We start from the raw sequence: 15312 nt of genomic DNA, 5'->3' as shown, positions 1-15312 counted from the left end.
AGCACAGCGGACCCCCTTCCATTTAGGTGCAAATCATCTGCAGAATACAGTTTGTACCCCAATGAAAAGTCAGCCCAGTGCTCTAGGAACCCAAATCCTTCTCCTCTACACCAAGACTTCAGCCATGCATTTAACTCCCTAAGCTCCCGCTGTCTTTCCTGTGATGCGCATGGCACAGGCAGTATTCCTGAGAATACAACCTTGGAGGTCCTTCCCTTCAGCTTGTAGCCTAGTTCTTTAAAATTATTCTTAAGGCTCCTCCACCTACCATTTATTCTGGTAGTTCTGACGCTCTTAAGGGGTAATCGCCTATATGTTAAACTCAAGCCTTTTTTGGGTTACATCGTATCTTACCGTGGACTCAAGATGAATCCTGAAAGGGTGAAATTCGTCTTAGAATGGCCATGTCCACAGGGCCTGTGGCCCATACAGCAATTTCTGGGATTCGTTATTTTCTATCGGCAATTTATCCCAAACTTCTCACCTCTGACTACTCCAATCTCGGCCTTCACCAAGAAGGGGTGAACACCAAGGTTTGGTCCCCGGAGGCAGAATCAGCGTTTATTAACCTCAAGAGCGCTTTCACCTCAGCCTCTGTTCTCCATCACCCAGATGCTTCTAGGCAGTTCATTCTGGAGGTGGACGCGTCTTCCGTAGGTGCGGGAGCACTACTATGCCAAAAGAACTCTAAAGGCAAGATTGTGGCTTCTTCTCAAAATGATTCTCTCCAGCAGAACGCAACTATTCCATCGGCGATCAGGAATTGCTGGACGTCAAGTTGGCCTTAGAGGAGTGGAGACACTTGTGGAGGGTGCTATCCATCCTATTATCTATACTGACCACAAGAACCTCACGTACCTACAGTCAGCTCAATGATTAAATCCACGCCAAGTCAGATGATCGTTGTTCTTCGCCCAATTTCAGTTTTTGCTTCACTTCCGTCCTGCGGACAAGAATGTGAAGGCTGACGCCTTGTCTCGCTCCTTTGAAACCAATGACTCTGAAGAAACTCCTCAATACATCATAGATCATTCTAGGATTATTGCTGCTAACTCTGAAAATTAGAGACATTCCCCCTGGAAAAACTTTTGTCCGTCTTGATGACAGGAAGAGAATTCTCAACTGGTCCCTTAGTGTTATCCTACTCCCAGTGTTCCCGTGCCCTGCTACCTGTATCCCATGCGGTGTTATGTTCCTGAGCCTGTCTACTGTTGGAGTCGTGTTGTGCTGCCTGCGGTTATAATTGCCACGTCTGGTGTCATCTGCCATCCCTGGTATTATCCGCCATATCTAGCCCCATCCGTGCCAGAACCTTTGCATAGACGGTGACTTGCCCAGCTGCCTCTCCACTACGGCGAAGCGGCCTAGTGGATCCACACACCCCTAGATTGTGACATACAGTCCCCCTTGTAGATAGTGTCCCCCACCTCCCCCTTGTATATAGTGGCATACAGCCACCCTGTAAATAGCTCCCCCCATGTCCCCCTTGTAGAAAGCACCATACAGCCACCCCCCACGCGCCCCTTGTAGATAGTGCCCCCCAAACAAATAAAAAAACGTTATATGCACATAGGCCCAATTCCCGCGACGAATGGAGCTGCTCCAAAGCATCAACGCCGATGTGATCCTTGTTTAGGCCGGCGTGATCTAGCGACGTCATCACGCCCGCCTGCATGGGGATCCTGTCCCTGCGGCTGATAGGCTGCAGGCCAAACGTGGGCTGTATCCTAGTAAATGGTAGAGCAGGGAGATACCTTCCTGCTCTGCCATAGTGTTCAATAGTATCTGCGTCCTAAGGACGCAGATACTACTGAATGTGGCGTCGCCACCGGGCATGGGGTGCCATGCGGGCATCATGGGCCCCCTCATGCCTCGGGCCTTGTATCAGCTGCTATAGAGGTAGTTACACCACTAGATATATTTAATAGATACCTTTTGGGCATCCTGTGGGCCACTGCTTTGCTCCAGTATGGCTGTGAGTGATGGACATCTCACTTCTAATTTCTACACTAGATCATTTGGCGTCTTGTCCCCCTGATGTTTTTGTTCTTTACTTCAGCATTTTGTCCAGGTATGCTTATTTCATCTTTTGGTCTCCCTTGCTTCTTTCTCATTTCTTCCTAAGTTGTTGTTTGTTTTCCTTATGTTGTCCTCCTAATGTTTCCTTATTTATACATGCATGGTGTTCCTATTACATTTCTATATCTCTAAGCATGTTTTTATGGGCTTCGATCAATGGCTATACTTCTGTCATCGTGTTTAATTTTTTTAATGGATGTGAAATTTCTGGATGTTCTCTGTAATTTTACTGATATGTTCTTTGGAAGTATGCTTTTTGATTCTAGTGTGCTTCTTGTCAATTGCTTTTTCCTTGTTTCTTAGTCTCTGGTAGTATTTTTTTGATTTTCATTGGAAAAATCAATAATTACTTACATAAAAATTTTCATGGAAAAAGGCAAAAAAAACACAACACAAAATACACTGCCGTTGTGTTATTTGCACAATTGGGGTTTATGGGAGGGAAAACCGCCAGAAAAAAATGCTGCACCTACCGTATGCAAAAAAAAAAAATCACTGAAAATGAACTATATTCATTTAAAATCACTGAACAGGCCATACTTACTCACATGGGCAAGTACACACACCACTTCCCAGCAGGGCGCAGATAAACCACAATGCTACATAGAGGGAGATTGCACAGGTGCAATATACTGATGAACAGACACTCTCACGCCTACTATTCAAGAGGGGGTGGCTGCTTAGTATTATCCCTGCACACAGATATAGCTGCTATAAGGCTGAGTTCACACAGGGGGAATACGCTGCGAAAAAAGAACGCATTGTGTCCGCCCTGTGTGCCGCAGGGAATTCCGGGCGAACAACTGCACCAAACTGTGGTGCAGTTTTCGCTCGGAATGTCCGCTGCGGAATACTGCAGCACTTAGCCGGCCTGCTTGCTGGCCAGCCTCCTGGGATGACGTTTCATCTCAGGAGACTGCTGGAGCCTGTGATTGGCTGCAGCGGCAGTCACATGGGATGAAGCTTCATCCCAGGAGACCGGCCCTCTGACATCCTCCAGGCCGGCCTTGTTTCATCCCACGTGACTGCCGCTAGAGCCTGTGATTGGCAGCAGCGGTCACATGGGCTGAAAGATCATCCCAGGTGGCCACGCTGGAGGAAGGAACACAGACTTCTGGGTAAGTATGAGAGATTTATATTTTTTCTGAGTTTAGTTTTTTTGCGGCGGGATCGCTGCGAAACCCCCTGCAAAAAAGTCAACAACTGATATTTATTGCAGGAAAACCTGCAACAAAAAAGCAGCGCTTACGCAAATACAATTGACATGCTGCGGAATAAAATTGCAGGTCGATTTGAGCGTTTTTTTCCCCCTTTGTATTTACACAACGTGTAGATGAGATTTGTTTTATCTCATCCACTTTGCTGCTACTGTGTTTGCTGCGGATTTTCCGCAACTAATTACTGCTGAAAAACTACAGGATTTACGCAAAGTGTGAACTGACCCTAAGTGTACCAGTCACACGGTTACATGTAGTGCACCATGCTGGCATACAGCCTATTAGTTACGCCCATTCTATTAGATCAGGCGGGCTGCCCAGCACCTTCCAAGTGCACCACACAATAGTGTGTCAGTACTTTGTGTGGTACACTTAGAAGGTGCTGGGAAGCCCGTCTGATCTAATAGTACGGGTGTAACTAATAGGCTGTATGCCAGCATGATGCACTACATATAACCGTGTGACTGACACACTTATAAAAACATGATGATTTACGGATGACTATAAATGACTACGGATCCGTATTTACGGGTGGATGAAAAATACGGCCTAAGGCCTCATGCACACGGCCATGCCCGTAATCACGGCCCGCGAAGTATGGGAGCATGGCCAGTAAAAAGCAAAAGATAGGACATGTCCTATCTTTTGAGGTACACTTCTACGGCACGGACACCTATCCGTAGCGATACGGAAAGGTGCCCGCGGCCAATAGAAGCAAATGGGTCCGTAATTGCAAACCGTATTATGGTCCGCAGTTACGGAGAATTTTTACGGTTGTGTGCATGGGGCCTTATACATAGACAAAGTATGACAACTGCATGTTTATGCACCTGCTTTTTATTGCACAACTTTTTATTTATTTTTTAAATTAAACAGCAGTACTAGGGAAGGTATGTGTAGGGGAAGTGCTATTTGTAGCCTGTTTTTTTGGAAGGGGAAGTAGCCTTGGGCTATAGTGTAAGAAAAGCAATTTGGAGATGAAACTATAACGTTTTTTGACAAATCCGTGACATTGATCCATGAAAAAAAAGTAAACAACTGGTACACATTTGGATTCCCTTGGTGAGGGGAATTATTATTCTTATTTTTTTTTCTGAATCCAAACATATAGGCCGAGTTCACACGTAAGATATATGCTGCAGAACGTAGCTGAGGTTTTAACAAATATCATCCACAAGCTGCGTAAAAAAAATCAGAAGTGCGGAAATTGGCCGGCAGTGTGGATTCTCAATATAATTGTGGTTAGGAAAACGCTGCAGAAATTTTGCACAGAATCTCTGGTCGAAAATTCTGCAGTGTTTACGCTACGTGTGAACAAGGCCTTACTGAGCAAACGTATGTAAACCTAAACCTAAGGAAAAAAAAGATATCCAGATGTGAATTTAAATGCATGCCAAAAGGGCCAGTTTTTTGTTTGTGTTTTTGAAAATAGGACAATGTGTGATGAAGGCCTTAAATTATAATAAAAAATAATAATCCTACAGTTCGTAATAGTAAATGCAGTTATGACTGATAGGCCGGCAGAGCTCTACAGTGAGACGCAGGCACCATAGAGTTAAGCTCTAGTTTATCCCAAGCTGGCCAATAAGCGGAGCGCGCCCGCCCCCTAGCGTTCACCCAATCACCTCCCGGCGCCGGAAGCTTCCTGTATCGACATCTGCTGAAAGTTAAATATTAACTTTTCGGCTTATTTGTTCTTTGGCTGCTGTTACTTGGGCTCATTGACCCGTTAGTCTGCCGCCTTCAAGCACGTTTCCAGCCGTACGGTGCGGCGACATCGCCAGCTGTATTAGCTCTTCCTTCCATGCCCATATAGAAGTAACTGGCTTGGAGCACCCGCTGTCATTTCCTTGGTGTGAATCTCTCGGCCATTCATGTGTGATCAGGACCTGAGTATAGTAATCTACAATGAAAGCAGAAGATCCCTTCCCCTGATCCTTACTTGAGACCGCTCAGTCTTCATGGACCTGGCCTAAGAAGCTTGCAGTTGACTATGTCTGCATTAAGCACAGTTCAGATTAAGGAAGCTAATGCCCACTTGGCAGCATTACACCACCGAGTGGCAGAGCTGGAGGGCACAGTAAGAGAGCAAGCCGAGAGTCTTATCCGGAAGGATGAGCAGTACCAGGCTTCTATAAGGGACATGGTTGTTTCCAAAGACAGGTCAGTTGTCCATTACTGCGCAGCAATGCAGAAGCTTCTCCTTCACTGCCACTTTATTTCTGTCGTCTTTTCCCTAATCTGAAGCGTGGTGTGCCTGCCACATTGCTGCTGTCCTGGTAACACAACCTGCCTAGAAGTATGAGCCCTGCATGGCACTCCTCTTATGCCACACCTGTATTCAGCTGCCTGGCAAGTTTTCCTACAATCATTCTCCTATGGCATACAGCTGGTAGAGTGAGTTGTGAACAATTCTGATACAAGCGTGCCTGCAAAAAAGAGTAGTCCTAGTATCTAAGGCCGCATTCAGACGAACTTCTAGCTCGCCCGTGTGGCGGTCGTTTTTTTTTTTGTTTTTTTTTTGCGCCCATCACACGGACGCATGTATTTCTATGGGGCTATTCACATTGCTGTTTTTAACAGACCGTGTGAAGGGCCCGTGAGAAAAAGGAAAATGTCAGTTTTCACGGACCCCTCAAACTCAAGTCTATGAGGGATCAGTGAAAACGTGTCCCGTGCGACGTGGACGTGAAAAACTAACGTTTTTCACGTCCGAGTTCGCGCTCGTTCGTGTGAATCAGGCCTAAGGCTTAGCATTGAGGCTGGGTTAATGGTTGTGTTTTTGAACTGTTGGGGAGAAAAACGCATCTAAAAACTCATGGGTGATTTAAAAAAATGCATGCGTTTTTAGATGCGTTTTCTCCCCCCCCCCATAGTTCAAAAACACAACTTAAATGCAACATGTGAACCCAGCCTTTGGGTATTCCATTTCATCTCAATAGTGTCCAAAATAACAATAATAGCGGGCAGATTTGTTGCAACAATTTGACTTTACAACCAGTTTTTTTTTGTTTTTTCTTTACCATTACGTGCTTTAGATAGGGGATATGTGTCTGGGGCTTTCAGGGGTTATTTCTCTAAAGACCGTGATGACAAAGTACCATTATTCCATCACTGTCAGATCAGTGGGGGTCTGACCACTGACAACACAGATTAGTTGCAGGCAGCATGGTATAGTGGAGGAGACTCTGAGCTTAGGGATGGATAGTTTTACTACAATAAAACTTTTTTTTTTTACGTAAAATGCCTCTTAAATGCTCCCAGGACTCAAAGAAGAAGCCCCCCCTCCCCCCCCCCCCCCATGCATAGTCATTGAATGCTCACCCTGCAAACAAACGCATACAAGAAAAGCTGTCAATCGCTCTGTTTGGTAGCCGACTTGCAGGCTTTCTCTGTGAGGTCTGACAGCATTTTACCCCTCAGGCACAGCGTCATAGTAGTAGATGGGAGCATGTAGTTCCCGCACCATAGCGTACTATTTGGGCACGTTCATACGAGGCGGATACGCTGCCTAAAAGCATACAGCGTATCCGTCCTGTGTGTCGCAGGGAATTTAAGCCGAAGAAACGCACCGAATTATGGTGCAATTTTTCGACCGGAATGTCCGCTGCGGAAAACTGCAACTAAAAAAAATAAAAAAAATTATTCATGCTTGCGTAGCTATGGCGATTCATCCCTCTGCAGGCCGGCCTCCTGGGATGACGTTTTATCCGATGTGACCACTGCAGCCAATCACATGGGACAAAATGTCATCCTAGGAGGCCGGCCTGGACAAAGAAACACAGAATTCTGGGTAAGCAAAAGTTTGTTTCTTTTGTTGCATTTTTTTGCGGTGGAATCGCTGCTTTTCCGAAAAACGCAACTTCTGCTATTTGTTGCTGGTATTGTTTTACCTCTCATTGAATTCAATGCCGAAAACTCGCAACAAATATGCAGTGTTTACACAAATACAGCTGACATGCTATGGATTGAAAAACCGCACCGCAGGTCAATTGCTGAGCGTTTTTTCTGATCAGCATTTACGCAGCGTGTGGATGAGATTTGTTCAAATCTCATCCACGTTGTCGCTACTGTTATGCTGCAGATTTTCCGCAATTCCATTGCAGAAAATCTGCAGTGTTTATGCTACGTGTGAACTTACCCTTTTTTTTTTTTGTGGGGAAGCTGCAGGCTCGGGATCTGTGCCTTCTCCACTTGCAGCAGGTATTAGCTGTAACATACTTAATAAAAACATTAGAATTGTAGGATCACTGCCCTCAGATATGCCCGTTTCTAGGGGTGGGATGGTAGAGTTGTGTAAAGCTTGCATGCCACGTTGGTGCTATCCAAGGGAGATGCTGAAGGGACCTCTGTACCTTCAGTCTCTGGATCAGTGCTGGTCCCAAAAGTTTAACAATATTATTATTCAACAACAATAATGTTGTGGCTTATCCTAGCGATATGCCATAACAAAGGGGTTGTCTGGTTTCAGCAAATGTTATCTTTTGTACAATTGGAAGTTATACAATATTGTAATATACTTGCTGTACAAATTCATCACGGTTTTTAAGATCTCTGCTAGCTTTCATTTAATGGGAATCCTATTTGTTTATTTCCAATGGAAAGAAGTCTGTCCTGGTCATGTGATGGACACAAAGGTGCACGGCTCCTTACAGTACAGTCATCAGAGTTAGAGATCTTGTAGCAAGCCATGCACCTATGTGATCATTACATAGCCACGGACAGATTTTTATTCACCGAAAGTAAACTATGAATGTTGCTATGACAGCGAGCAGAGATCTTGAAAACCATGAGGACTTAATACAGACACTACATTTTGAAATTGTATAACTTTTTATAATACAAAAACTTAGATTTATTTGCTGAAAGCGGACAACCACTTTAATAATGGTAATAACACTGAAATTCTCTATTGAATTTGTTCTTAACCCCTTCCCGACATTTGCCGTACATGTACGTCATGGAAAGCATTGACTTCCCGCATCTTGCCGTACATGTACGCCGAATGTTTGGGACCGGCTCAGAAGCTGAGCCGGTGCCATCATCACCGGATCTCAGCTGTATCTTACAGCTGACATCCGGCTGTAACGGCGGGGACCGAAATTAGCTTCGATCCCCGCCATTAACCCCTTAAGTGCAGCGCTCAAACGCGATCGCTGCACTTAAGGTGTTTGCAGCTCATCGGAACCCCAGTAATGAAATTGCCGGGGTTCCGGTGGCTGCAATGGCAACCGGAGGCCTAATACTGGCCTCTCGGTCTGCCTAGCACCGAAGCCGGTCAAGATCCGCCCGGCGGCGGAGCCTGATCGGCTTCCGTAGCTGCCGGCAAGATGGCGCCGGGTCAGGAGCTGATCCGGCGTCATCAGCGGTGGAAGTCAGCTGTACTGTACAGCTGACATCCACCTGTAACGGCAGGAACCGGAGCTAGCTCCGATCCCTGCCATTAACCCCTTCGATGCAGCAATCGAAAGCGATTGCTGCATCGTAGCGGTTACTAGCAGATCGCCAGCCCTGACAGGCAATCAGGACTGGCGACTGCTGTTATGGCAACAGGAGACACAATGGTCTCCTGCTCTGCCATTACGGAAGCCGATTTAGGCCCCGCCGGGAGGCGAAGCCTAATCGGCTTGCTGTCAGTGAATGACTGACAGATCTAATACATTGCACTACATAGGTAGTGCAATGTATTAGAAAAAAAAAAATCTGACCGTTGGACCTTCAAGTCCCCTAGTGGGACTTGAGAAAAAGTGTAAAAAAAAGTGCACAAAATAAAAGTTTGAAAACAATAAAAGTTTCAAGTAATCAAATAAAACACAATCCCCCTTTTACTCTTATCAAGTCCTTTATTATTGAAAAATAATAATAAACCATATGTATTTGGTATCGCCACGACCGTAACGACCTGAGGTATCAAAATATTATATTATTTATTGCACGCGGTGAACAGCGTAAAAAAAAACGTAAAAAACTTTACCAGAGTTTCTGTTTTTTAGTCACTTTGCCCTACAAATGTTACAATAAAAAGTGATCAAAAAGTCGCACGTATCCAAAAATGGTACCTATAAAAACTATAGCTCGTCCTGCAAAAAACAGGCCCTCATACACCTCCGTCGACAAAAAAATTAAAAAGTTATGGTTCTCACAACTTGGCGACAGAAAAAATACATTCTTTTTACAAAAGTAATTTTATTGTGCAAAAAGTTGTAAAACATAAAAAAGTTCTATAAATTTGGTATCGCCGGAATCGTACTGACCCGCAGAATAAAGTTAACATGTAGTTTATAATGCGTGGTGAACACTGTATAAAAAAAACGAAAAAAGCTGTGCCATAATTGCGTTTTTTTGTTTACCTGGCATCCCAAAAAATAGGATATAAGGTGATCAAAAAGTCGCATGTACCCCAAAATGGTACCAATAATAACTACAGCTCGTCCCGCAACAAACCAGCCCTCATACCGCTACGTCTATGAAAAATAAAATTAGTTATGGCTCCAATAAGTCAGGAAATCAAAAAATATGCAGTTGTGCCCGAGGGGAACATTTATTCTGTTTGAAGAGGCGATTTATCAAGGACCTAAAATTAGGGAACCAGGAAAGGGAGGGCCCAAACATATCCGCTGGAAGCGACGGTGCCCGTATTATACCTGGACAACACTTCTTAGCAAAATTCTCCAAACTACAAAGGCGCGGAGTGTGGATCAAAAGGGGCTTAATAAAGGACGCCATATATCAGTGCGACACCGGCCTGTGCAGAAATGATTGTGTCACAGCGTAACACACATCTATGGATTATTTTATTGTTTTTTTTTACCCCATTATTATACCACCTGACTATGCCCCTTATATACTCCGCCCGGCTTACATATGCCCTACATTATAAACGGAAACACCAGTAAGACTCCAAACAAAACTACTACCAAGCAAAATCCACGCTCCAAAAGCCAAATGGCATTTCCTCCCATCTGAACCCTACAGCGTCCCCAAACAGCAGTTTCCTTCCACAAATATAGCACCGTCATACCCGGGAGAACCCTTTTAACAATTTTTGGGGTGTGTGTGTCTCCAGTGGCATAAGCTGGGCACGACATATTTGCCACTGAATGGCATATCTAGGGAAAAATATACATTTTTAATTTGCACCATCCACAGCGCATTCATTTATGGAAAAGACCTGTGGGGTGAAAATGCTCACTACACCCCTTAATAAATGACTTGAGGGGTGCAGTTTCCATAATGGGGTCACTTCTCAGGGGTTTATTTTTATTATTTCACATCTGAGCCTCTGCAGTTGTGAACCAATACTTTGTAAATCGCCAAATTAGGCCTCAATTTTACATGGTACGCTTTCACTCCTGAGCCTGGTCGACTGTCCAGGCAAGAGATTAGGGCCACATGTAGGGTGTTTCTAAAACCCGGAAACACCGCATAATAATTAGAGAGCTGTCTTGTTATGGTGGCACAAGCCGGGCACCACATATTGTCCACATATCTGTGGAAAAAATCCCATTTTCACTCTGCAACATCGAGTTCACACTAATTTCTACAAAACACCTGCAGGGTTAACATGCTCACTACACCCCTAGGTAAATGCATTGAGGGGTGTAGTTTCCAAAATTGGGTCACTTCTGGGGGGTTTCCACTGTTTTGGGCCCACAGGCGCCCAGAAACCAATCCAGCAACATCTGCACTCCAAATGGCGGTCCTTCCCTTCTGAGCCCTGCCGTGTGCCCAAACAGCAGTTTATGACCACATATGGGGTATTGCCGTACTCGGTAGAAATTGCTTTACAAATGTTGGGTTCTTTTTTTTTTTCCTTTTATTTGTTGCGAAAATGAAAAAATTTGCGCTAAAGCTACGTCTTATTGAAGAAAAAGGATTGTTTTTCTTTTCACTTCCCAATTCTAATAAATTCTATGAAACATCTGTGGGGTCAAAATCCTCACTACGCCCCTAGATGAATTCCTCAAGAGGTGTAGTTTCCTAAATGGTGTCACTTTTTGGGCGTTTTCATTGTTTTTTCCCCTCAGGGGCTTTGCAAATGTGACATGGCCGCCGCAAACCATTCCTGCTCAATGTGATCTCCAAAAGCCAAATAGCGCTCTTTCCCTTCTAAGCCAAGCCGTGTCTCCAAACAGCCGTTTATTACCACATGTGGGGCATTGTTTTACTCGGGAGAAATTGCTTTACAAATTTTGTGGTGCTTTTTCTCCTTCAGTCCTTGTGGAAATGAGTAAAAATAAGCTAAACCTACATTTTCTTTGAAAAAATGTTGATTTTTATTTTCAGGGCCTACTTCCAATAATTTCTGCAAAAAACCTGTGGGGTCAAATCGCTCACTATACCCCTAGATAATTTCCTCAATGGGTGTAGTCTCCAAAATGGGGTCACTTGTGGGGGGTTTCCACTGTTTTGTCTCCTCAGGGACTTCGTAAATGTGACATGGCTTCCGCAAACCATTCCTGCTAAACTTGAGCTCCAAAAGCCAAATAGCGCTCTTTCCCTTCTCAGCCCTGCCGTGTCTCCAAACAACCGTTTATTACCACATGTGGGGTATTGTTTTACTCGGGAGAAATTGCTTTACAAATTTTACGGTGCTTTTTCTCCTTCAGTCCTTGTGGAAATGAGAAAAAAAATCGCTAAACCTACATTTTCTTTGAAGAAATGTTGATTTTAATTTTCACGGCCTACTTCCAATAATTTCTGTAAAAAAACCTGTGCGGTCAAAATGCTCACTGTACCCCTAGATAATTTCCTTGAGGTGTGTAGTTTCCCAGATGGGGTTACTTTTGGGGGATTTTGACTGTTTTGGCACCGCAAGAGCCCTTCAAACCTGACATGGTGCCTAAAATATATTCTAACAAAAATAAGGCCCCAAAATCCACTAGGTGCTCCTTTGCTTCAGAGGCCGGTGCTTCAGTCCAGTAGCACGCTACAGCCACATGTGGGATATTTCCTAAAACTGCAGAAACTGGACAACAAATATTGAGTAGCATTTCTCTGGTAAAACCTTCTGTGTTATAAAAAAAATTGTACTAAAAATTTATTTCTGCAAAAAAATATGAAATTTGTAAATTTCACCTCTAGTTCGCTTTAATTCCTGTGACATGTGTAAAGGGTTAAGACATTTTCTAAATGCTGTTTTGAATACTTTGAGGGGTGAAGTTTTTAAAATGGGGTGACTTTTTGGGGGTTTCTAATATATAAGGCCGTCAAAACCACTTCACAACTGAACTGGCCCCTGTAAAAATGGCCTTTTGAAATTTTCTTGAAAATGTGAGAAATTGCTGCTAAAGTTCTAAGCCTTGTAATGTCCTAGAAAAATAAAAGGATGTTCAAAAAACAATGCCAATCTAAAGTAGACATATGGGGGATGTTAATTAGCAACAATTTTGTGTGGTATAACTGCCTCTCTTACAAGCAGATACATTTAAATTGAGAAAAATGCTAATTTTTGCAATTTTTCGCTAATTTTTGGTGTTTTTCACAATTAAATACTGAACATATCGAGCAAATTTTGCCAGTAACTTAAAGTCCAATGTGTCACGAGAAAACAATCTCAGAATCGCTTGGATAGGTGAAAGCATTCCGGAGTTATTACCACATAAAGTGACACATGTCAGATTTGAAAAATGAGGCTCGGTCAGGAAGGTCAAAAGTGGCTAAAGAGGGAAGGGGATATAGAAGTTATTAGGGTTGTGGAGATTTTGGGGTAATGGCTGGAAATAAATAAACAAAAACAAACAAAGCAGGACTTGCATATCCTTTCCCCCGGTGAACCAGTAATGACCCTCTGGCGGCACTCCCGGTGGTTGCTTACATGCACGTAGCATGGGATGCTGCAGCCAATCTGAGGACTCCACGGTCATGTGTTGTATTTCTAGCATTATGCCAGAAATACTATTAGTCGCCACGGAGCCTCGATGAGCCCTCTAAGTGGCTGCAGCTGGCACATGCTACGTGCATGTAAACAACTACTGAGAGTGCTGCTGTAGTGTCAACACTGGATTGCCGGGGGAAAGGATAGGCAAGTACTGGTTTGTTTTTGTTTTTTTTGCTTATTTCCATCCATTAACCCAAAATTTTAACAACCCGGATAAGCCCTTTAAAGTTTTACATATCCACGAAGTTATACAACTGACCCTGAGACTGGATTGACCTTTTCGTGTTCCCATTTTGATAGAGAGATCGCTGAGCTTCTGAAGAGGTTAGCACAATCTGAAGAGGAAATGCAAAGGTTGATGACCTCCATCAAGGATAAGGACCGGGAGCTTGAGCGCCTTCGACACCACAGTCGACTTCTGGCTGAAATGTGTCACAGTCGACCACTGTTGAATGCTTTAGTTTCCCTTATGGCTGAAGCTGAAGGAATTCCTTGTTTACCTAATGTGGGACAATGTAATGGCCTCCCAAGTGTTGCAGACTACCCTCAAAGTGAGGAAGACCTTGAAGACTCTGATATAGACAGAACACTCTTTGGGACCACTGTATAAGAAGAACATTTTTATTTACATATGCAAGTTCTTTTTTAAGGATAAATTCCTATCTATTTTTATACCTTCATTTACATATTACAAAAGGGGTCTTTGTTTAACCACTTCCCGCCGGATCACGTATATATACGTCATTAAAATCGGTGGCTTACCGCCTTTTCACGTAAATATACGTCATGGAGATGAAGCTGGCTCAGGAGCTGAGCCAGCGACATCACCACCGGGTGACAGCTGTATGTTACAGCTGGCACCCTAAGGTATCGGCCAGGACCGGAGCTAGCATCCGATCCGACCGATTAACCCCTCACATGCTGCGTTCAATAGAGATCGCAGCATGTGAGGAGTTTATAGCCACCGGCACCCCAGCAACGTGATCGCTGGGTTGCCGGTGGCTGCAAAGGCGATCGGAGGGCTAATGCTTACCTCCCGATCAGCCTGTAACGGAATCCTCCTATGCCCCGTCGTCGGCGGGGCCCAGGAGGCTTCCGGTAACATCGGCAAGATGGCGCCGGCTCAGCTTCCGGCTCAGAAGCTGAGCCGGCGTCATCAGCAGTGGGTGTCCACTGTATGTAACAGCGGACACCCCGATCTATCGCCAGGAACCGGAGCTAGCTCCGATTCCTGGCATTAACCCCTTCGATGCAGCGATCCATTGTGATCGCTGCATCCTAGAGGTTTGTAGAAAATCGGCAGCCTTGCCATGCGATGGCAAGGCTGGCGACTGCTACCATGGCAACAGGAGCCCTAACAATGGACTCCTGTCTGCCATTACGTAAGCTGATTAGGCCCCGCCCAGAGGCGGAGCCTAATCGGCTTGCTGTCAGTGAACAACTGACAGTTCCAATACATTGCACTACATAGGTAGTGCAATGTATTAGAACATCAAACAAATAGTTGGACATTCAAGTCCCCTAGTGGGACTAAAGAAAAGTGTAAAAAAAAGTGTCAAAAAAGTAAAAATAAAAGTTGGAAAACATACAATAAAAGTTTCAAATAATAACACAAAACACAATCGCCCTTTTTCCCTTATAAGTCATTTATTATTGAAAAAAATAATAAAGCCATACATATTTGGTATCGCAGCGATCGTAACGACCTGAACTATAAAAATATTATGTTATTTATTCCGCACAGTGAACGCCGTAAAAAAAAAACTCAAAAACACTGCCATAATTACTGTTTTTTTGGTCACTGTCTTCCAAAAATTGAAATAAAAAGTGATCAAAAAGTCGCATGTATCCAAAAATGGTACCGATAAAATCTATACCTCGTCTCGCAAAAAAAACAAGCCCTCACACAGCTTCATCGACGAAAAAATGTAAAAGTTATGGCTCTCACAACTTGGCGACAGAAAAAATACATTCTCTTTCCAAAAGTAATTTTATTGTGCAAAAAGTTATAAAAAAGTTCTATAAATTTGGTATCGCCGGAATCGTACTGACCCGCAGAATAAAGGTAACATGTAGTTTATAACGTACGGTGAACGGTGTATATAAAAAAAAAAGTGGCACAAGCTGGGCATGACA

At 43.9% G+C, this 15312-nt stretch overlaps 1 protein-coding gene across 1 annotated transcript; it reads left to right on the top strand.

Moving 5' to 3' along the window:
* The first annotated feature begins 4927 nt into the window (after positions 1-4927).
* Positions 4928-14430, top strand: VMAC (vimentin type intermediate filament associated coiled-coil protein). Its single transcript, XM_075850181.1, has 2 exons — positions 4928-5459; positions 13477-14430. The coding sequence occupies exons 1-2, from the start codon at positions 5290-5292 to the stop codon at positions 13784-13786; spliced, it is 480 nt and encodes a 159-aa protein (XP_075706296.1). The 5' UTR covers positions 4928-5289; the 3' UTR covers positions 13787-14430.
* Positions 14431-15312: the final 882 nt, after the last annotated feature.

Source organism: Rhinoderma darwinii, chromosome 1 (assembly GCF_050947455.1).
Source record: "Rhinoderma darwinii isolate aRhiDar2 chromosome 1, aRhiDar2.hap1, whole genome shotgun sequence".
NCBI lineage: Eukaryota > Metazoa > Chordata > Amphibia > Anura > Rhinodermatidae > Rhinoderma > Rhinoderma darwinii.
The sequence above is the reverse complement of the archived record's forward strand: the minus strand, read 5'-3'. Positions and strand labels throughout refer to the sequence as shown.

What these genes read in the sequence shown, in the direction of transcription:
- VMAC (XM_075850181.1), top strand. Translation starts at nt 5,290, where the DNA reads ATGTCTGCATTAAGCACAGTTCAGATTAAGGAAGCTAATGCCCACTTG. An exon ending in ATGGTTGTTTCCAAAGACAG is followed by an intron (nt 5,460 to 13,476) that starts GTCAGTTGTCCA and finishes CCATTTTGATAG; the next exon opens with AGAGATCGCTGAGCTTCTGA.